The sequence below is a fragment of the Cyclopterus lumpus genome, chromosome 25 (assembly GCF_009769545.1).
Source record: "Cyclopterus lumpus isolate fCycLum1 chromosome 25, fCycLum1.pri, whole genome shotgun sequence".
Lineage (NCBI taxonomy): Eukaryota > Metazoa > Chordata > Actinopteri > Perciformes > Cyclopteridae > Cyclopterus > Cyclopterus lumpus.
Genome location: NC_046990.1, coordinates 11,259,599 through 11,280,984, shown reverse-complemented (window position 1 = coordinate 11,280,984; position 21,386 = coordinate 11,259,599). Strand labels below are relative to the sequence as shown.

The 21,386-nt window shown below is 44.6% G+C and overlaps 1 protein-coding gene and 2 long non-coding RNA genes across 3 annotated transcripts in view; all 3 read right to left on the bottom strand.

Annotated features, from left to right (window-relative positions):
* Positions 1 to 2,761: 2,761 nt before the first annotated feature.
* On the bottom strand, positions 2,762 to 5,576 carry LOC117728189. The gene is made up of 6 exons (XR_004609101.1): positions 5,251 to 5,576; positions 4,476 to 4,672; positions 4,251 to 4,374; positions 3,841 to 3,903; positions 3,546 to 3,615; positions 2,762 to 3,375 (listed from the first exon to the last, which is right to left on the bottom strand). It is a non-coding gene; the product is annotated as an uncharacterized LOC117728189 (long non-coding RNA).
* A 4,167-nt stretch (positions 5,577 to 9,743) lies between these two features.
* LOC117728146 lies at positions 9,744 to 12,632 on the bottom strand. The gene is made up of 6 exons (XR_004609093.1): positions 12,307 to 12,632; positions 11,533 to 11,729; positions 11,308 to 11,431; positions 10,898 to 10,960; positions 10,604 to 10,673; positions 9,744 to 10,355 (listed from the first exon to the last, which is right to left on the bottom strand). It is a non-coding gene; the product is annotated as an uncharacterized LOC117728146 (long non-coding RNA).
* A 2,781-nt stretch (positions 12,633 to 15,413) lies between these two features.
* LOC117728008 (raftlin-like) overlaps positions 15,414 to 21,386 on the bottom strand; it is a 77,421-nt gene continuing 71,448 nt past the window's right edge. Inside the window, exons 9-10 of the mRNA XM_034528642.1 lie at positions 20,869 to 20,944; positions 15,414 to 20,163 (exon numbers count right to left, since the gene is read on the bottom strand). Of these exons, the coding sequence (XP_034384533.1) occupies positions 19,525 to 20,163; positions 20,869 to 20,944 (715 nt within the window). The 3' untranslated portion in view covers positions 15,414 to 19,524. The remainder of the gene's footprint in view (positions 20,164 to 20,868; positions 20,945 to 21,386) is intronic.

Below are 21,386 nucleotides of genomic sequence, written 5' to 3'. Positions count from 1 at the left end.
GCAATGAACACAATATATAATTAATATTCTATATAATTATATATATATATAAATTATAATTATGATTAATAATAATAGTGTATATATAATAATTGTAATTATATTTAAATATAGTACACCTTTTTCATAATTTGAATGTATTATATGCTTTAGGGCGGGGCTACCTTGTGATTGACAGTATTCATTTAAATAATAAGTGGGGGGCGGGGCTACCTTGTGATTGACAGTATTCATTTAAATAATAAGTGGGGGGGCGGGGCATCTGGTGTGAGGTCATTGTTGGTTCTGTGGGGCTGGAAACCGCCTTAGGGAACAGCCTTGGGAAACCCCCTTAGGGTTGGGCTTGTCAGTGATGGAATTCTGTGACATTCCAATCAAAGCCACTTGACTTTGTGACATCATCAGTGGCTTTGATGTGCACACTTATAGTCTACTGTGTACAAGAGAAAATTCTTCATTCTCAACACTTTTTTTTTTCAGTGTTTGATTCCCTACAGTGACCAACACCTATTTTACTGGACCACTAATATCTTCAAGAGAGGAAAGCCCAAGTCTTTAATAGACCGCGAATATTTTTCAAGTGACGCAGCCAAAGTATTCGCCGCAACTCTCCAATCTGCTAGGGTCATGTCTACAGATAGAGATAATAGCCAGAGAAACGGGGCTGGTCGACTTCAGGACCAATCTCAGAACACCCCATATGTAGAACAACTAGAATGGAGTCTTTTTTGTGCTAAAGATACAATCAGGTCTCTGACAAAGACGCTCCTGCAGATCAACAGCACACACATTAGTCTCAGTGAGAAAAGCCAGCTGGACAAATATGTCGCTCTTGAGCAGAAGAGCGTCCAGAAAGAAAAGAGCTTGCAGTCCATCATAAAGGATCTGGAGGGAAAGATCCGCAGTCTGAGTGAGACACTTGACCCCCTGGTGTTCAGTCGGAACAACAAGGTCTTGCAGGACAAATATGACGCTCTTGAGCAGAAAGAAAAGAGCTCGCAGTCCATCATAAATACTCTGCTCTCAGAACGCACAGCTCTGGAGGGAAAGATCCACAGTCTGAGTGAGACACTTGGCCCCCTGGTGTTCAGTCAGAGGAAGAAGGTCTGGCAGGACATGAGAGACGCCCTTGAAGGCAAGAGTGACGCCCTTGAAGGCAAGAGTGACGCCCTTGAAGGCAAGAGCTTACCAAAACTAAAGAGCTGCACAGAGGATTTGCTCTTAGAAAACACAACTGTGGAGGAAGATATCCACAGTGAGACACTTGGCCCCCTGGTGTTCAGTCAGAGGAAGAAGGTCTGGCAGGACATGAGAGACGCCCTTGAAGGCAAGAGAGACGCCCTTGAAGGCAAGAGTGACGCCCTTGAAGGCAAGAGTGACGCCCTTGAAGGCAAGAGAGACGCCCTTGAAGGCAAGAGAGACGCCCTTGAAGGCAAGAGTGACGCCCTTGAAGGCAAGAGTGACGCCCTTGAAGGCAAGAGCTTACTAAAAGAAAAGAGCTGCACAGAGGATTTGCTCTTAGAAACTACAACTGTGGAGGAAGATATCCAAGGTCCGTCTGAGAAACTTGACTCCGAAAGCCTGATGGTCCAATGCAACAAGGCTTGGCAGGACAAGTGTGAAAAGAGCTGGGAGTCACGCATGAAGGATTTGCTTTCAGATCGCAAATCTATGGAGGAAAGGTTGAGGGGGCAGCTCGCCGACACAGAAAGGTCGTGGGGATCCAGCATAAAGAATTTTCACTCACAACTCAGAGCTGCGGAGGATAGGTTGAATGAGCAGTTCAACAAAAACGAACAGTTGGAGCTGGAGAACCAATTACTTGTAGCAGAGGTCCAACAGCTTACAGATCAACGCAAGATCCTGGAGGACATCTGTCTCAGACTAAAGAAAAAGACTCTTGGCATCTTTGGGAGAAGGATGCAAGACAGAGACACTGAGTTGGACAAATTAAAAAGAAAGATGCAGCCGAGGGAAGGGTAAAAAGAGAGGGAGATGGCAAAATACAGTTGGAGGACACTGATTCTTCAGCTAGGTTGCACGCCTCTTCCTCCCTCACCTCCCCGTCCCTTCTCCCATAGGAGACTGCCCGGCTCTGGTAGCCAATGTCGATGTGTCCTTGGGCAAGACACTTGACTCCAAATTGCGCCCGTAGTTGTGCCTACAGTGGATGAATGTGCTACCGTGACGGTATCTATGACGGCTAAAAACAAGCGCTGTTCATTTACAATTCATCTACGTTGGGTTTTTTATCCTGGTGCTCAGGATTTTCCCAAGAACAGCTCCCCGCCCGGACGGCGGTGGCTCCGCAGAACCCTTCCCCCTGGACGGGGGTGGCTCCGCCGAACGCATCCCCCTGGACGGGGGTGGCTCTGTTAATGATCATAATAATATAAATGTTTATGGTATGCGGGTATGACATTTTACCTCAGGGTTTGACGCCCCTGCCATGCATAGTTGAAAACCACTGTGTTGCGGTACAGATTCTTGATAGAATCAAAGGCTAAGGGAGCAAACCCTAAACCGTGGCAGCACAGAGGGCGTTGATGAATGGAACTCCCGGCAACTTTCGGCCAGCCACTGCAGGGACTAATGGTTCACACCTGTCTTGACATGTTCTTGCCGGTGTGTCCGCAGGAGTAAAAGGGAAAATCTACAGAGCGATGATAATTTCCACCCTGCTCCGCCAAACCCTTCCCCTTGGACGGGGGTGGCTCTGTTAATGATCATAATAATACAAATGTTTATGGTATGCGGGTATGACATTTTACCTCAGGGTTTGACGCCCCTGCCATGCATAGTTGAAAACCACTGTCTTGCGGTACAGATTCTTGATAGAATCAAAGGCTAAGGGAGCAAACCCTAAACCGTGGCAGCACAGAGGGCGTTGATGAATGGAACTCCCGGCAACTTTCGGCCAGCCACTGCAGGGACTAATGGTTCACACCTGTCTTGACATGTTCTTGCCGGTGTGTCCGCAGGAGTAAAAGGGAAAATCTACAGAGCGATGATAATTTCCACCCTGCTCCGCCAAACCCTTCCCCCTGGACGGGGGTGGCGCTCCATAAAATGACGACGTGCAGTGATTTTTTGGAGACCTTCGAGACAGCGGTCCTGGGGCTGCCCCCGGCAGGAGGGTCGCAGGCGGTGGCAGAGAGAGTCATCCTGGAACAGATCGTAGGGGGTGTAGAGTTGTAGTGGAGTTCGAGAGAGAAAGTGACCGGAGCGGAAACATCCTAAATTTCAGCCTAGACAGGACTGGAGAACTTCTGACTTTCATCCTCAGCTCCATCGTCGACCTTCGTTGTGTACCCGACTGCCTGTTGTGTTGGACCTCACCATCAGACGAGCGGCTCACAGAAAAGTATCGTGCACCTTTAACACATTGATGCAAATTATAACAAGATAAGAGACATATGCCCGGAGACATATGCACAGTGACATATGCACAGTGACATGCCCGGAGACATATGCACAGTGACATGCCCGGAGACATATGCCCAGAGACAGATGAAGTTTATGTATCGACACAACACAGTAATTACCTTTTGATCTGCTCTTCTCCATTGTCCAGGCTCATGGCAGTTGACTCAGCCATCCCATGGTCTTCTGCTCCTATAAATAAAAAAACACAAGGGAGACATGTATAAGTACTAATCGAAAAAAAGTACTGCAAGTAGTAATCGAAAAACTACTGTAAGTAACATACATTAAAGAAATGTACATAAATGTGTCACTACTGTAAATGAATGGAGTTATATTCAATTTCTAATGGATGTTAACTAACAATGTTGAATAAAAAAAACTGAAGAAGTTTATGTATCGAGACACAGTATTTACCTTTTGATCTGCTCTTCTCCATTGTCCAGGCAGTTGACTCAGCCATCCCATGGTCTTCTGCTCCTATAAATAAAAAACCACAAGGGAGACATGTATAAGTACTAATTGAAAAAAGTACTGCAAGTAACATACATATCAAACACCTTTCTCCACACATGCTAGCATGGATCTCTAGAAACTGTGGTGGGAATTTCACAAAACAGACAGGACTTTCTGATGAAGATGGAACAGTTTGAATATTAGCAACTGTCCCAAACAGCTATCTGGAGCTCACTTTGACCTGCCTAAGATAATGATAATAAACAGTCACAAATATGCTGTGTTACAACTCACTGGACAACAATCAAAATGTAAAATAAGTTGCACTTGCACAATGCAACGTCACACACACATTTCATAGCTACATTTACCTCAAAATCCTCTGCTGCCATCTCGGAATCCATGCAAGCTTTCTCCACCTGTAGCCTTGTACATAAGCCATCCTCCGGTCAGCTTCTGCATCTTCGGATAGACAATTTGTAGTAGTCCGAAGAACTAAAAGAACAATAACATGTGGTCTAAGTGGTGTCTACATGCTTGAAGAAAAGCCTAACACTAGAATAAAGTGGCATGTTTAAAAACTCTGTATGCAATACCTCTTCATGGTCCGTATCCTTGGACATGTTTAGAGTTCAAACTCTTCAGCTTGGGGTTGTCTCTGAATGAAGGTTTAACAAGAATGCATAACTAAAAGGCCTCCAGGTTTTAGTAGACGAGGTGCCACAGGTCTTTAGACTCTGGAACTCTCGCTTTCCAAGGTAACTTTTCCTTGTGGAAAAACCCAGGGAAAGAGCTAAATGATAATAAAGAAAATTAGATTAGTTTAAAACATGAACTAATAAAACTATCTTTAAATCAGTCAAATTCATTTTCACTCTGGGCCACATCAAAGGATCTTTAGTTAAACGGCGATATGGAAACGACGTGCATTGTGGGAGATGTAGTCTGTCGTCACTGCACAATGTAAAGTTTATCGACTATAATTTTAAAACGACCATGTGGCTGGCCACATAAAGTGAGGCGAGCCTCGAGTTCGACACCTATGCGTTAAAGAACATGAACAATGATATTCAATAAAAAAACTGGCCATGTTCTACAGAAGACATCTCTGTTCCTGCTTTCTTCCTGAGAGGTCCTCTGTGAGCACATGTATCAGGCTCTGTGCAGCTGAGGCCACCGAGAGGAAAACAAATCACGGAACACGTGCTAATAGCTTTAAGCTAGTTAACGCTAACTAGCACTATACTTAATTTCCGCTTTGGCATAAAACACATTTCAATAAATCTAGTTAATGCTTTGTAACGCGTCCCTATGTTACAGTCGTCATTTTAACCTTTCTAGTATCTATACAAAACACGTTAAACGTCTTACCTGCCCGCTGGAGCCAGCAGCCCGACCAGGTGGAGCAGCCGCCATCGCAGAATCACGCTGCGTTCAAGGTGGCGTGCGGAAGTACGAAACGTCAGATGTTATAGCGGGATCCTTGAACGCCACAACCTGGCAAAGTGTGTTGCTCTTTGACTAAGATTCATGCAAAGTGTGGTCTAGAACAGCTTGAACATAACCGTGTTACTGCCAATCACGTGAATATGCTGTATGCAAAGGAGTGAGTCATAATGTTCGCAGAACCCACGTTTCTTGAAGGCAACGTTGAGGCAGGTGGTCAGCCTTCTTCGTTAAGCTGACAGTCATGATACCACGCCCCTGTAGTTGAAACCACGCCCCCCACACCACTGGCCAAAGGTCTGAACCTGAAAAAAAGATTGAAAGTAGAAAATATGCTACTGAAAAATGAAAAAATATATTTTATTCTAAAAATAATAATAATAACTGAATCTAAATCATATTTAAACCAACAAAAACTTTTCATACACTTAATTTTATTTAAAATACATTGTTGAATTGTTCAAGACCAAAAACTTGAATTTTCAGGTTCAAAACTATTGGCCTGGATTTGGCTCCATGCGTCAGCCGCTCTGTTTAGCGCTCTATCGCGACGCTGTGAGCTCATTGGTCCGTGAGACAGGATGTGAAAAGGAGGGGGTCGACATGATGCAAAGAAGAGGCTCTTCAGACGGAGGCGCGCCTGTTTCGAGCTGGATGTTCTGACAAATAACTGATCTCAGTCGTATTTGACCTCCTAGAGAGAAGGAAGGAGCGGATCCAACAAGACCTTCAGGTTCAGGCAAATCACGAGAGAGGCGACAGCAGTTTGCAACCAGCATTTTATTACATGTCATCTTCGAGGGCGCTGGAGACGGACTGAATCAAACTGATCACACCGGATCGATGTTGCCCTGCCAATCACAAGTTCACAAGCATCCATTACAAATGCACAGCACGTACCAAATATATCACATTTGAATAGTTTCACGTAGTCATCCTGCAAACTTCTCATATCTTAAAATTAAAGAATCTCTAGAACATTTAGTAACCGTTCAGTGCTCAGAGTTTAACACACGTTACATTTCCAATGGCTTTATGAAAATGTTCATGACATCTGTGTTTACATTAAAAAAAGGAGAATAAAAAGCTGAAGTGGCGGAAAGATCAGTTATTAAAGATTGTTCTGAACCACGTGTAATCTATTATTCAGGTATCTGTGGGGCAGATTAACATCACTTTTCCAAAACTTTCTGGTTGTATTTATGCTTCCCAAACTTTTTCCAGGACTTTTCCAGGTTTTTCATGCACACTGAGCACCTGGACAGAAAGTCCTTAAAAAAGGGCTCAGAATAAAAGATTTTACTGCTAAATGTTCTCGCATCTTGCGGCAGGTTATAGTCCGGGTAAGAGTGTCGGGTTACAGTTCATGGCAACCCTGAGTGGAATAAAGATTGTAGTGATAATTCTCATGATATATTCATAATAATTGTAATACTATTCAAATATCTGTAAACATTTTAATAATGTTAATGTATTAGTCATAATTGTAATAATAATAGTAATAATACATGTATTTATATAGCACCTTTAAAACCAGAGTTTACAAGGTGCTCTACATAGAAGCAAGATAAAAACATAACGTCAATACAAGTAAACATTTCAGAAAATACATGAGGCAAAGGAGACAATGCCATATAGGCAATGAACACAATATATAATTAATAATATTATATATAATTATATATATATATAAATTATAATTATTATGATTAATAATAATTTATAATAATAATAGTGTATATATAATAATTGTAATTATATTTAAATATAGTACACCTTTTTCATAATTTGAATGTATATGCTTTAGGGCGGGGCTACCTTGTGATTGACAGTATTCATTTAAATAATAAGTGGGGGGGCGGGGCTACCTTGTGATTGACAGTATTCATTTAAATAATAAGTGGGGGGGCGGGGCATCTGGTGTGAGGTCATTGTTGGTTCTGTGGGGCTGGAAACCCCCTTAGGGAACAGCCTTGGGAAACCCCCTTAGGGTTGGGCTTGTCAGTGATGGAATTCTGTGGCATTCCAATCAAAGCCACTTGACTTTGTGACATCATCAGTGGCTTTGATGTGCACACTTATAGTCTACTGTGTACAAGAGAAAATTCTTCATTCTCAACACTTTTTTTTTTCAGTGTTTGATTCCCTACAGTGACCAACACCTATTTTACTGGACCACTAATATCTTCAAGAGAGGAAAGCCCAAGTCTTTAATAGACCGCGAATATTTTTCAAGTGACGCAGCCAAAGTATTCGCCGCAACTCTCCAATCTGCTAGGGTCATGTCTACAGATAGAGATAATAGCCAGAGAAACAGGGCTGGTCGACTTCAGGACCAATCTCAGAACACCCCATATGTAGAACAACTAGAATGGAGTCTTTTTTGTGCTAAAGATACAATCAGGTCTCTGACAAAGACGCTCCTGCAGATCAACAGCACACACATTAGTCTCAGTGAGAAAAGCCAGCTGGACAAATATGTCGCTCTTGAGCAGAAGAGCGTCCAGAAAGAAAAGAGCTTGCAGTCCATCATAAAGGATCTGGAGGGAAAGATCCGCAGTCTGAGTGAGACACTTGACCCCCTGGTGTTCAGTCGGAACAACAAGGTCTTGCAGGACAAATATGACGCTCTTGAGCAGAAAGAAAAGAGCTCGCAGTCCATCATAAATACTCTGCTCTCAGAACGCACAGCTCTGGAGGGAAAGATCCACAGTCTGAGTGAGACACTTGGCCCCCTGGTGTTCAGTCAGAGGAAGAAGGTCTGGCAGGACATGAGAGACGCCCTTGAAGGCAAGAGTGACGCCCTTGAAGGCAAGAGTGACGCCCTTGAAGGCAAGAGCTTACCAAAACTAAAGAGCTGCACAGAGGATTTGCTCTTAGAAAACACAACTGTGGAGGAAGATATCCACAGTGAGACACTTGGCCCCCTGGTGTTCAGTCAGAGGAAGAAGGTCTGGCAGGACATGAGAGACGCCCTTGAAGGCAAGAGAGACGCCCTTGAAGGCAAGAGTGACGCCCTTGAAGGCAAGAGTGACGCCCTTGAAGGCAAGAGAGACGCCCTTGAAGGCAAGAGAGACGCCCTTGAAGGCAAGAGTGACGCCCTTGAAGGCAAGAGTGACGCCCTTGAAGGCAAGAGCTTACTAAAAGAAAAGAGCTGCACAGAGGATTTGCTCTTAGAAACTACAACTGTGGAGGAAGATATCCAAGGTCCGTCTGAGAAACTTGACTCCGAAAGCCTGATGGTCCAATGCAACAAGGCTTGGCAGGACAAGTGTGAAAAGAGCTGGGAGTCACGCATGAAGGATTTGCTTTCAGATCGCAAATCTATGGAGGAAAGGTTGAGGGGGCAGCTCGCCGACACAGAAAGGTCGTGGGGATCCAGCATAAAGAATTTTCACTCACAACTCAGAGCTGCGGAGGATAGGTTGAATGAGCAGTTCAACAAAAACGAACAGTTGGAGCTGGAGAACCAATTACTTGTAGCAGAGGTCCAACAGCTTACAGATCAACGCAAGATCCTGGAGGACATCTGTCTCAGACTAAAGAAAAAGACTCTTGGCATCTTTGGGAGAAGGATGCAAGACAGAGACACTGAGTTGGACAAATTAAAAAGAAAGATGCAGCCGAGGGAAGGGTAAAAAGAGAGGGAGATGGCAAAATACAGTTGGAGGACACTGATTCTTCAGCTAGGTTGCACGCCTCTTCCTCCCTCACCTCCCCGTCCCTTCTCCCATAGGAGACTGCCCGGCTCTGGTAGCCAATGTCGATGTGTCCTTGGGCAAGACACTTGACTCCAAATTGCGCCCGTAGTTGTGCCTACAGTGGATGAATGTGCTACCGTGACGGTATCTATGACGGCTAAAAACAAGCGCTGTTCATTTACAATTCATCTACGTTGGGTTTTTTATCCTGGTGCTCAGGATTTTCCCAAGAACAGCTCCCCGCCCGGACGGCGGTGGCTCCGCAGAACCCTTCCCCCTGGACGGGGGTGGCTCCGCCGAACGCATCCCCCTGGACGGGGGTGGCTCTGTTAATGATCATAGTAATATAAATGTTTATGGTATGCGGGTATGACATTTTACCTCAGGGTTTGACGCCCCTGCCATGCATAGTTGAAAACCACTGTGTTGCGGTACAGATTCTTGATAGAATCAAAGGCTAAGGGAGCAAACCCTAAACCGTGGCAGCACAGAGGGCGTTGATGAATGGAACTCCCGGCAACTTTCGGCCAGCCACTGCAGGGACTAATGGTTCACACCTGTCTTGACATGTTCTTGCCGGTGTGTCCGCAGGAGTAAAAGGGAAAATCTACAGAGCGATGATAATTTCCACCCTGCTCCGCCAAACCCTTCCCCCTGGACGGGGGTGGCTCTGTTAATGATCATAATAATATAAATGTTTTTGGTATGCGGGTATGACATTTTACCTCAGGGTTTGACGCCCCTGCCATGCATAGTTGAAAACCACTGTCTTGCGGTACAGATTCTTGATAGAATCAAAGGCTAAGGGAGCAAACCCTAAACCGTGGCAGCACAGAGGGCGTTGATGAATGGAACTCCCGGCAACTTTCGGCCAGCCACTGCAGGGACTAATGGTTCACACCTGTCTTGACATGTTCTTGCCGGTGTGTCCGCAGGAGTAAAAGGGAAAATCTACAGAGCGATGATAATTTCCACCCTGCTCCGCCAAACCCTTCCCCCTGGACGGGGGTGGCGCTCCATAAAATGACGACGTGCAGTGATTTTTTGGAGACCTTCGAGACAGCGGTCCTGGGGCTGCCCCCGGCAGGAGGGTCGCAGGCGGTGGCAGAGAGAGTCATCCTGGAACAGATCGTAGGGGGTGTAGAGTTGTAGTGGAGTTCGAGAGAGAAAGTGACCGGAGCGGAAACATCCTAAATTTCAGCCTAGACAGGACTGGAGAACTTCTGACTTTCATCCTCAGCTCCATCGTCGACCTTCGTTGTGTACCCGACTGCCTGTTGTGTTGGACCTCACCATCAGACGAGCGGCTCACAGAAAAGTATCGTGCACCTTTAACACATTGATGCAAATTATAACAAGATAAGAGACATATGCCCGGAGACATATGCACAGTGACATATGCACAGTGACATATGCACAGTGACATGCCCGGAGACATATGCAGTGACATGCCCGGAGACATATGCACAGTGACATATGCACAGTGACATGCCCGGAGACATATGCACAGTGACATGCCCGGAGACATATGCCCAGAGACAGATGAAGTTTATGTATCGACACAACACAGTAATTACCTTTTGATCTGCTCTTCTCCATTGTCCAGGCTCATGGCAGTTGACTCAGCCATCCCATGGTCTTCTGCTCCTATAAATAAAAAAACACAAGGGAGACATGTATAAGTACTAATCGAAAAAAAGTACTGCAAGTAGTAATCGAAAAACTACTGTAAGTAACATACATTAAAGAAATGTACATAAATGTGTCACTACTGTAAATGAATGGAGTTATATTCAATTTCTAATGGATGTTAACTAACAATGTTGAATAAAAAAACTAAAGAAGTTTATGTATCGAGACACAGTATTTACCTTTTGATCTGCTCTTCTCCATTGTCCAGGCAGTTGACTCAGCCATCCCATGGTCTTCTGCTCCTATAAATAAAAAACCACAAGGGAGACATGTATAAGTACTAATTGAAAAAAGTACTGCAAGTAACATACATATCAAATACCTTTCTCCACACATGCTAGCATGGATCTCTAGAAACTGTGGTGGGAATTTCACAAAACAGACAGGACTTTCTGATGAAGATGGAACAGTTTGAATATTAGCAACTGTCCCAAACAGCTATCTGGAGCTCACTTTGACCTGCCTAAGATAATGATAATAAACAGTCACAAATATGCTGTGTTACAACTCACTGGACAACAATCAAAATGTAAAATAAGTTGCACTTGCACAATGCAACGTCACACACACATTTCATAGCTACATTTACCTCAAAATCCTCTGCTGCCATCTCGGAATCCATGCAAGCTTTCTCCACCTGTAGCCTTGTACATAAGCCATCCTCCGGTCAGCTTCTGCATCTTCGGATAGACAATTTGTAGTAGTCCGAAGAACTAAAAGAACAATAACATGTGGTCTAAGTGGTGTCTACATGCTTGAAGAAAAGCCTAACACTAGAATAAAGTGGCATGTTTAAAAACTCTGTATGCAATACCTCTTCATGGTCCGTATCCTTGGACATGTTTAGAGTTCAAACTCTTCAGCTTGGGGTTGTCTCTGAATGAAGGTTTAACAAGAATGCATAACTAAAAGGCCTCCAGGTTTTAGTAGACGAGGTGCCACAGGTCTTTAGACTCTGGAACTCTCGCTTTCCAAGGTAACTTTTCCTTGTGGAAAAACCCAGGGAAAGAGCTAAATGATAATAAAGAAAATTAGATTAGTTTAAAACATGAACTAATAAAACTATCTTTAAATCAGTCAAATTCATTTTCACTCTGGGCCACATCAAAGGATCTTTAGTTAAACGGCGATATGGAAACGACGTGCATTGTGGGAGATGTAGTCTGTCGTCACTGCACAATGTAAAGTTTATCGACTATAATTTTAAAACGACCATGTGGCTGGCCACATAAAGTGAGGCGAGCCTCGAGTTCGACACCTATGCGTTAAAGAACATGAACAATGATATTCAATAAAAAACTGGCCATGTTCTACAGAAGACATCTCTGTTCCTGCTTTCTTCCTGAGAGGTCCTCTGTGAGCACATGTATCAGGCTCTGTGCAGCTGAGGCCACCGAGAGGAAAACAAATCACGGAACACGTGCTAATAGCTTTAAGCTAGTTAACGCTAACTAGCACTATACTTAATTTCCGCTTTGGCATAAAACACATTTCAATAAATCTAGTTAATGCTTTGTAACGCGTCCCTATGTTACAGTCGTCATTTTAACCTTTCTAGTATCTATACAAAACACGTTAAACGTCTTACCTGCCCGCTGGAGCCAGCAGCCCGACCAGGTGGAGCAGCCGCCATCGCAGAATCACGCTGCGTTCAAGGTGGCGTGCGGAAGTACGAAACGTCAGATGTTATAGCGGGATCCTTGAACGCCACAACCTGGCAAAGTGTGTTGCTCTTTGACTAAGATTCATGCAAAGTGTGGTCTAGAACAGCTTGAACATAACCGTGTTACTGCCAATCACGTGAATATGCTGTATGCAAAGGAGTGAGTCATAATGTTCGCAGAACCCACGTTTCTTGAAGGCAACGTTGAGGCAGGTGGTCAGCCTTCTTCGTTAAGCTGACAGTCATGATACCACGCCCCTGTAGTTGAAACCACGCCCCCCACACCACTGGCCAAAGGTCTGAACCTGAAAAAAAGATTGAAAGTAGAAAATATGCTACTGAAAAATGAAAAAATATATTTTATTCGAAAAAAAAATAATAACTGAATCTAAATTATATTTAAACCAACAAAACTTTTCATACACTTATTTTTATTTCGAATACATTGGTGACTTTTTCATTGTTCAAGACCAAAAACTTGAGGTTCAAAACTATTGGCCTGGATTTGGCTCCATGCTGACGCAGGCGTTTCACAGAATTCCTACTGGAACTTAGGTAATTAAGAAATGACAAGAGAGTGGATATTAATTAATTTACAGTTAAAGGCCTGACAAAGGTTGATAAGACACACAGAGGTAATTGTGTTAATTAATCGGCTCACACAGAGTGTGTGTGGAGGGTCGGGGGGGGGAACCGGAGGACGTTATCAAACACGGCCGTAATGGTTTTGCAAGTCGAGGCAAAGTGATTCTAGTCTCTAACACGCAGCTACAGAGCTACGCTCACGAAGCCGCTCAGACTGACCTCATCTCGGAAGGTCAAAGTGCGCTCACTGCAGTCGGATGCTCAAGTGCACTCGATTGGTTCTGCTTTCAACACATCTATGAAATAATGCACAAGGAATCGAGAATAGAGCCAGTAAAAAAACATTAAAACATGGAGTCGGGGGTGAGATGTATACATATAATCTATATAGTCGTAATGGATGGTTGGAACAAGCTGGCACACTCAATATATGATACTGTCAAACAGAAATAAGATGATTTTCAATAACCTTATTCTACTTAAAGTTGCATACAGTTGGCGGGACATGTGATGGAACAATAATTGGTGTACATCAGTGAGATATCGTTGCTTTCAGGATGGGTTCTTATCTGAATTCTTTTTTACAGTACATTTTTATTAAAAGTGGGTTAGTTGTACTTTTACATAATATTCTAGTAGTTGTTACATCCCTGCCTTTTACATGTGTAAAATAGGCCGAGCTGGAGCTCCCCTTAAGGGGAATGAAAGGTAAAAAAACCTAGTTATGCAAACTTTTTATAAAAACCCGAAGGGCTTGAGAAAAGTTGCAAATTGTCTCTCTGGAGAAGCAGAAACCTTGTCTTTTTTTTATTTGATAAATTAAAGATGATGCACTAAATGTAAATCGTCTGTATTTTGCGCACAAGGCCTTGGGCTGCCACTAGGTGGCAGTGCTGCGTCGAGGGGAACTCGAACCGACATCTCACAGTAAAAGGGAGAAGAAAAAGAAAAAAACTCTTACCGACCGGGTACATCCAATAGAAACATCTTCGATTGACTTCATGTAATGAACTCTATGTAATGATAACCTGGCACAGCCGTGCAGCTCCCCCTCCCAGTGAACCGCAGAGGGTCAACACCTGCATTGAATCCACATTAAACCCATGCTGTGATGACATCTTCTAGCCACAGTCACAAACAAACAAACATGTTCTCCAACTCTCAAGAGGAACTTCATTATTTTAAAAAAACATGCTGCAGCCTCAGCACGTTTTTGCGTGGCGTCGCCTCTGGGTCCTCCAGCGAGCCCCCCACATCTAGGGTCCTCCAGCGAGCCCCCGGGGCCACACGTCCAAAGGCCCCAATCTGCCTCCAGAGCAATTAGCGCCTCCTGTCGTGGACAGGATGGATGTGGGGCTGCTGGTAGAGACCGAGGCAAAGCCCTCCTCTGACCTTAAGCTCCCCTGGGCTCCCAGCTCATGACTTATACATCACACCGGCTGTGTTGACTCAACTGTAAATGTACCCTGTTCATAAAACACCGTGGGGTTATTATCATGGCTGCCGGCCTCGGCTTTTATGTGAACTGTCACGTGAAGAAGTGAACGCAGAATGGGGCAGAATGGCATTGTTTTGATGATCACCGGTGTGTCGTGCTGTGAGGGCGTAATAACTATAACGTTGATCTATTCTAAGGTCTCCGCAGTAGTGAAGGTAATAACCAGATATTAAAAAAATAAATACACTGTGTTCAGTGGACTAAAGTTGCCATTTCATCCTATTTGTTCCTATTTTTTTTTTGTTCTGTCCTCGTGTGACACCAGCAGAACATTTCTAAGATATTTCTTTTTGCTGGTTAACGGCACCGAGGTCGCCGGAGCACGATCCATCGTGGCAGCTGGCTCTCAAGGTTCCAGGTCAAGCGGTGCTCCAGTCCGCTCCGTCTTCTCTCGATGTTTTATTTATTTTTCTTCTTTAATCTCGGTCTCTGCATTGTGAGCAGTGGATCTCTTTGGTCCGTTGTCCATGCAGATGCAACATTTAACACATCTTCCCTGGGGATAAATAAAGTATATATCTAAATATACATATGTTACTTTGCTAGTTTTATGCACAAGTGTGTGTACAAAATCACACTTGTAGAGAACCACAAGGATATTTATACTACTGATGAAATGAAAAACAATGAAAAATATAGAAAGATTAACCTCTTATACAAAATAGTTCCCAAAGTAATCAATTAAGAAACAGAAATAAAACTGCACCATACTTCTTTTTAATTAGTTGTCTCTCATTATGAACAAATTAGAACAACAGTATGACAAATATTAAATGGACCCTTCTTTCTTTTTACCTGCAGGAGGAGGAATCCTACATTCATATTTTATTGTCTTCCAAACTGGAAAAAAATGAAGAAGTATCAACGAGTCAAATTTGGAGCTAAACTCTAATTCCTGAGAAAGCTTTGCTCGAGCACCTGCGTGGACAAAAAGAAGCGACGACACGTGTACACATTAAATATAAATCATTTTATAATATACAAATTGTACAGATGTCATGAACAATAGGAATGTGGACAGGATAGCAAAAGATAAAGACTACTTTGTTCCTCCTTGATAGCAAACACTGCTCCGCAAGTGACAACGGCACACGATCAAAGATACTCAACATCCAAGATGGCAGCCGAGGTGATACAAAAACATCAGAGACCAAAAACCTAAGAATACATTTTCCAGAGGCTGCGAGCAAGCTAAAGTGACAACGCAGAAGAAGGAGAACACAAAATAAAAATGACGGCATCCTATTGTGTCATGTTCTGTCGGTTCTACTCATTTCACATCGCGGTAGCACACAGGAAATGAACCTTTGCGTTTTTCTTTTTCTTTACAGCGTCACCAAGAACGATTGCACCGGCGCCACTAATGAGGTTCAGAGACAATTACGCTGATAGGAAAACTGTATATTAGCTTCTTTTTTTTAAATTAATCTTTTTACACAAATGGGCAGAGGGCTGCACATGCATATTTAAATCTAACATTAGTGGAAAGGTCTTCTCCTTTTTTCCCCCCGAGCAGGGTTCGGCATCATTTAACTGATGGATGTGTGACATCCTGCCTTTCCACATTTTTCTTTTACCAGCACAAAAAAAAAAAGTCACAATTACCCACAGTCCCTGAAGTGTCCTCATGTCAGAGGTTAGACTGCAGCGCCACCAATCAGCCTTTATCAGGGAGGCCTCAGGTGGGACGGGTCACGGCCATCCTTGTTTTTGGGATGTCTAACCGGAACGTAGTGGTCACGTCACATATAGATATGTCACCTCTGATTTGTTTGATATTCTAGATATTGTGGAATGTGATCCGTCTGTTTTCACAGGATGCCAAAGAGGGAATAAACGTCACGGTTTCAGGAATGCTGAAACAAATTCATGAAGCAGATGCAGTAGATGAAATAAGTAATAACCCGGATCCAGTGGGGACATTTGTCAAAATATTCACAGCGATCTCGTCAGCTATATCAAAAGGCGTCTTTTGGTATTGCCTTTCATAATTCATATTCGTCACTTCCTGACAAACGCGTGAAACTGACAGCTGAGTCTCATTCGCTCCCCCAGCAGCTCTGATGCAAGAGGGAGCGATCAAATATTCCTTGAATACAATAAGTGCTTATTAAAGCTCACACAGCCGGAAGCTAAAAGCAGCCGAGAGAATGAAGTTTAGAAAATCAACAAAGCAAAACACCAAAGAGAATATCATAATATGACTTCATGTCTTCATTCAATATCATCAGAGTTGGTCATTTCTCACGTGCTCCTAGGAACTCCCGTGCGCAGCTGTGGGGAATCCATTCTGGCTCAGACATGACCTTTGACCTTGTCTGCCATTAGCGATCACGCCCACGGGTCTGGAGTGGAGGGCGAGAGGGCGGGGAGCATATGTTTGCGGGGGTCACGCACACGGCGACCCCCGGGTTTAAAACCAACAGCAGCCCTCGGGAGGTCAGAAATACCTCTCTCATCGAGCTTTAATAAAATCTCTGAACATTCACAATAATGATAATAAAAAAAGAAATTCAATGAATCCTATTACCTTCATATAGACCAATACTTTGTCTCCCCTCAGTCTGAATTCCAGTAATAATAAAACAGCTTAAAAAATACCAACACGGACCGCAGCAGATCTTTCCTGTTCGACGATAACAAACATACAACAATTAAATCACCTCTAAAAAGCAGATTGTGGGGCATTTACAGTATAGTAATAAGGCTAAGCTGGTCACAGTTTTTATATTCTACTCTACACAAAATCACTTGCCATTTTACATTGAAAATCTCAGCGGCGGGTGGATTCATTAATAAGGAGAGCACTCATTCAGCATAATCGATCTTACTTCTGTGTAATTGAGGAGTTGTTCTGGACCAAAGTATCATCTATTCTCATAAAACCAAAGATCCAAATTGTGACAAATGATACTCTGAGTGAAGCAGGACAGCAGGTAGTTTACGTTCTTGATTAACCGAAAGCTAACATTTTAATAAATAGGCTATTGTACGATGAAGTGTGTGTGTGCTATTTCTTTTTGCAAACTTCTGAGCACACACTCGTCCTCCTCAGTGCACATGATCCCCCGTGACATCAGCGGTAAATCTGAAGGCTATTTGCTTGACGCGTTGAGGTGGTTTGCTGTCCCCCGATAAGAGACCCGCATAATAAATGCATGATTCCTGACAGACACCCCACGGACAAAACCCATTAGTGAGCTAATGAGAGCTCCACCCCGGGAACAACATCACCACCTACCCCCCCCACTCCACCCCCACACATTTCTTTAAATGGAAAGCTACACGATGCCATGAAACAGCACATTATGACTGGGTTATTGTCAGAAATGATGTCGGGAAAGAGGTGCTTAAAGGAGCTGGAGGTAAAATAATGAAGGAAGTCTCAACGGGGGAATGCCGAGCGGCCGTTACTTTTTAAATGAGCCGATTCATTTCTTTTATTCGACTCCCTTATCCTCTGCGGTCTTTCTCGTTCGCTCTCCTTCTGTGCGTCTCAGTTTCTCTCCCTCAAGATTCAGGGTTATTTTTTTTTGGGGGTCCCTGTAAACAACAACAAGGCCCGGTCACTCAACCTCGTCCCTGATGAGAGCTTTTTGCTCGTGGTCGTTGACTGGAAATGTAATTTAAAAAAAAATAAAATGCACATTTTGAGCAGAAATAGATCCTCACTCCTGAATATGAGTTCTGCCCCCCCCCCCCCCCCCCCACACACACTCCCAAGGCTGCAAACATTCAGCTGAATTTCACATCCTTATCTGACTCTCTGAATATGGAACATTCTGTATGCAAGGTGAGCTTAGCAACACCACACCAAAGAGTGATTATCGGCTCTCTTTGAAGCACATGACGGCTTAGAGCTCAGCGTAAACAATTATCTCTTCACCCTACTTTGGATTGCCTGTCGCAACGAACGCCTTTCCCATCACCTCTGCCAGCGCTCTCCTCCCGACTTCCCTCAGGAGGAAACGGCGACGCGGTCCGTGGTCACACGCAGACGCCGGCCCTTTAATTGTCGAGCTATAAGTACCTATCGTAACAGGTGCTATATCTGGGTCCAAATATCAGGACCGGAGAGCTTGCTCCGAGCCGCGGTCGCTGCTGTTCTCTCAGTTTGTGGAAATGCACCCTCACAATTACATTTAATTGGGAATCATGCTAATAGGAGCAGAGCGGACAATGAGCTGTTCGCCGCGAGTTCACAAAAGGTCGTCGGTCGTCACGCACGTCGGTCGCAGTAGACGTGTAAAAGGGACAGATGGGATACCCTGTTTTGTTACACGTTAAAGCCGGTGAGTCTGTGGCGAGCCGCATGTCGGTTTACACCGAAGTGCAACGGCACTAATAAAAAAAAAAATGGCCGCCGCTGTGACCATCCTGCTAAGCCCATTGCAACCGGAATGTCCGATCCGCTCCTATTCTATTGCGACGCATGCAACCTCCCTCCCTTCCAGGCCTGGTCGCACCAGAACATGTAATTCAGGGCGTCGGGGGACTATTCACACAGTGGATTACGCAACACAGCTAAGCTACGATTATGTCCACCATTTTGGCTCTCCGAGTCTCGGTTACCTCAGAGTTCAACACTCTTTAACACTCAGGTTGGCTCACTGAAGGATTTACTTTGCCCACGACAAATCAAACCCAATCGTTTCTGCAGTTCCGTTGAAAGTAAAACGTCTTAAACGCTGGTGCTGCCAGGCCTTTTAACACCGTTTCACACTCTTAAAGAGAAAACACACCCGCTCTGATCGCGTCATCCTTCTAGACTTTCCACCCCGCGTCGATTCCTCATTCCAGTGTCTCCACATTGAAAATGTTTTGGATATATACATTATGTGTGATTATGCATGAGGGCGGATGTCTCTCTGTAGCTACACTGCGGCGGGTTGCGGGCGAATCGTCTATGAGTTGGTCGGGTTTGGAGGACGCTGCAGCGATGGGGGATCGGAGCACCTTTTTAATCTGGATCGGGGACAACAACTGTGAACCAGTTCTTACGATGGGGGATTTGAGAGGTAGGGTATAGGGGGGGGGATCTCGCCTCGGACTACTTGCAGCTACTCTTCCTTCTCTTGGCTTTCGATAGTCGGTGTGGGCCGTGCCGCGGTCTCCTTGGCGACCACCTCCCCGCCCGCCGGCTCTTCAGCCTTCCCTTTGGTCCCGTCGCCCTCGCCGTTCTCCTCGTCCGTCTCCACCCCGTTCTCCATCACAACTTCCGCCACGCCCCCGTCTCCGTCTTCTTTGGTCTCGCTCCGCGTTTCGACGGTCGCCACGATTTCCGTCACTTCCCGGACCTCCACGTTCCCGAAAGGCTCTCCGTTCTCCTTTGATCCCGCTCCTTCCGGCGCCATCTTGTCTTCTCCCTCCCCCGCTGTGCCGTTCTCTGCTCCTTTGTCCTTCGTCTCTGCTCCCCTATCTTTCTCTTCGATGCTTATTTCAATCCCATCATCAATCATTCTATCTTCCTCACACCTCACCTCCCTTTCTTTGGATGTCTCACTTTCTCTCGCTGCCTCTACATCTGTTGCGTTCACCCTCTTGTCCCTCCTCTGGTCCTCCTCTCTCTCGATCCTCTCTCTGTCGTCGACAATCTTGGGCTCGTCTGCATCCTTCTCCGTCTTCTTCTTCCTCTTGTTCTTCGCTGCGTCTTTGATGCAGTTCTTGTTGGACTTGCTTCGGGGCTTGAAGATCAAATTCTGAAACGTTCAGAGTTCACATTAGCATGTTGTCTTTTGCAGTGCGCTCAGCCTTAATTAGGAATGGATCACAGCCGATCTAATATTGCACCGGGATAACGAGCTAATTCAAATGAGTCTCATTGATGCCGAGAAGGAAATTGAGGCCACTTGGAGGGGAGTTATTGGTGGCCTCCAGGTCTGCAGTCTGACCAAACAAACGGGCAAAAATGTAACGCAATATGTTGTCAATTACTTGAACAGCCTCTGCAGGGATATAGAGAACTGATCTGGTTAACTAGCAATTCCCTGAGTCTAAAGGCCTATTGAAGTTGTTGTTGTGATGGCAGTTTAAATTCGGGTCACAGAAAGAGCCAACATGGATTCAGTCCACCGCGGACAAAAGGTCAAAAGGTTATAGCTTTAGAGGTTATCGCCGCTAGTCGGGGTCGCCAAGACAGCATTGCACAGCTTCTCCAAACAACACATTCGTCTGCTGCTGAGGAGCTCCACGATATCTCAAACAGAGAGGAGTCGCCTCGCACATGTCCGGCGCTGTGTGTGTGTGTGTTTGGCTACTTGGAACAAAAACAGCTGTGGAATTGGAGGTGGCTAAAGGTGATGTTGGCCTTGGCTAGATGCTGAGCGCGTGCCTATAAACGGCTGGCGGGGGAGCCCACGGCCACGTAGGCCAAGGAACACAGGGAGGAATGTGAGGTTGTGTACCTTGGATTCCCTCTTCTTTCGGCCCAAGATGGGTCTCTGCAGGAAAACAATCTGCTTGGTGGACAGACTTCCATCACTAGAGAGAGAGAGAGAGAGAGAGAGAAGCTGTAAACGTTGGCAATTCAATACGTTTATTTGGCACTTTTTTTTCATTTATTTATGAGTGATTAAACATAAAACGAGTGGTGCGATCGAAGCAAACTCTTCCCACATTTTCAACATTCATGGACAAAAAATAAATAAATTGCAGCGGAACTCGAAGATAAATATCCGTATGATTCATTTGCGTTAAGAGATAACTGACCTTCCATCAAGATAGTCAAGCGATCGCTGGCCGCTGCTCATGCTTCACGCTCTTATCTGACAGTTCAAGGATAAAGGCTTGTGGCCCAATCTCTTCACTGTCATCAATCACCCCCCCCCCCCACATTTGAGTCTCGCAAAGAGAACCGATATTTCACACGCAAGGTTGCAGATTAGGTTTTTTTAAAGTCATCTTCAACTCCTCAGAACATGCG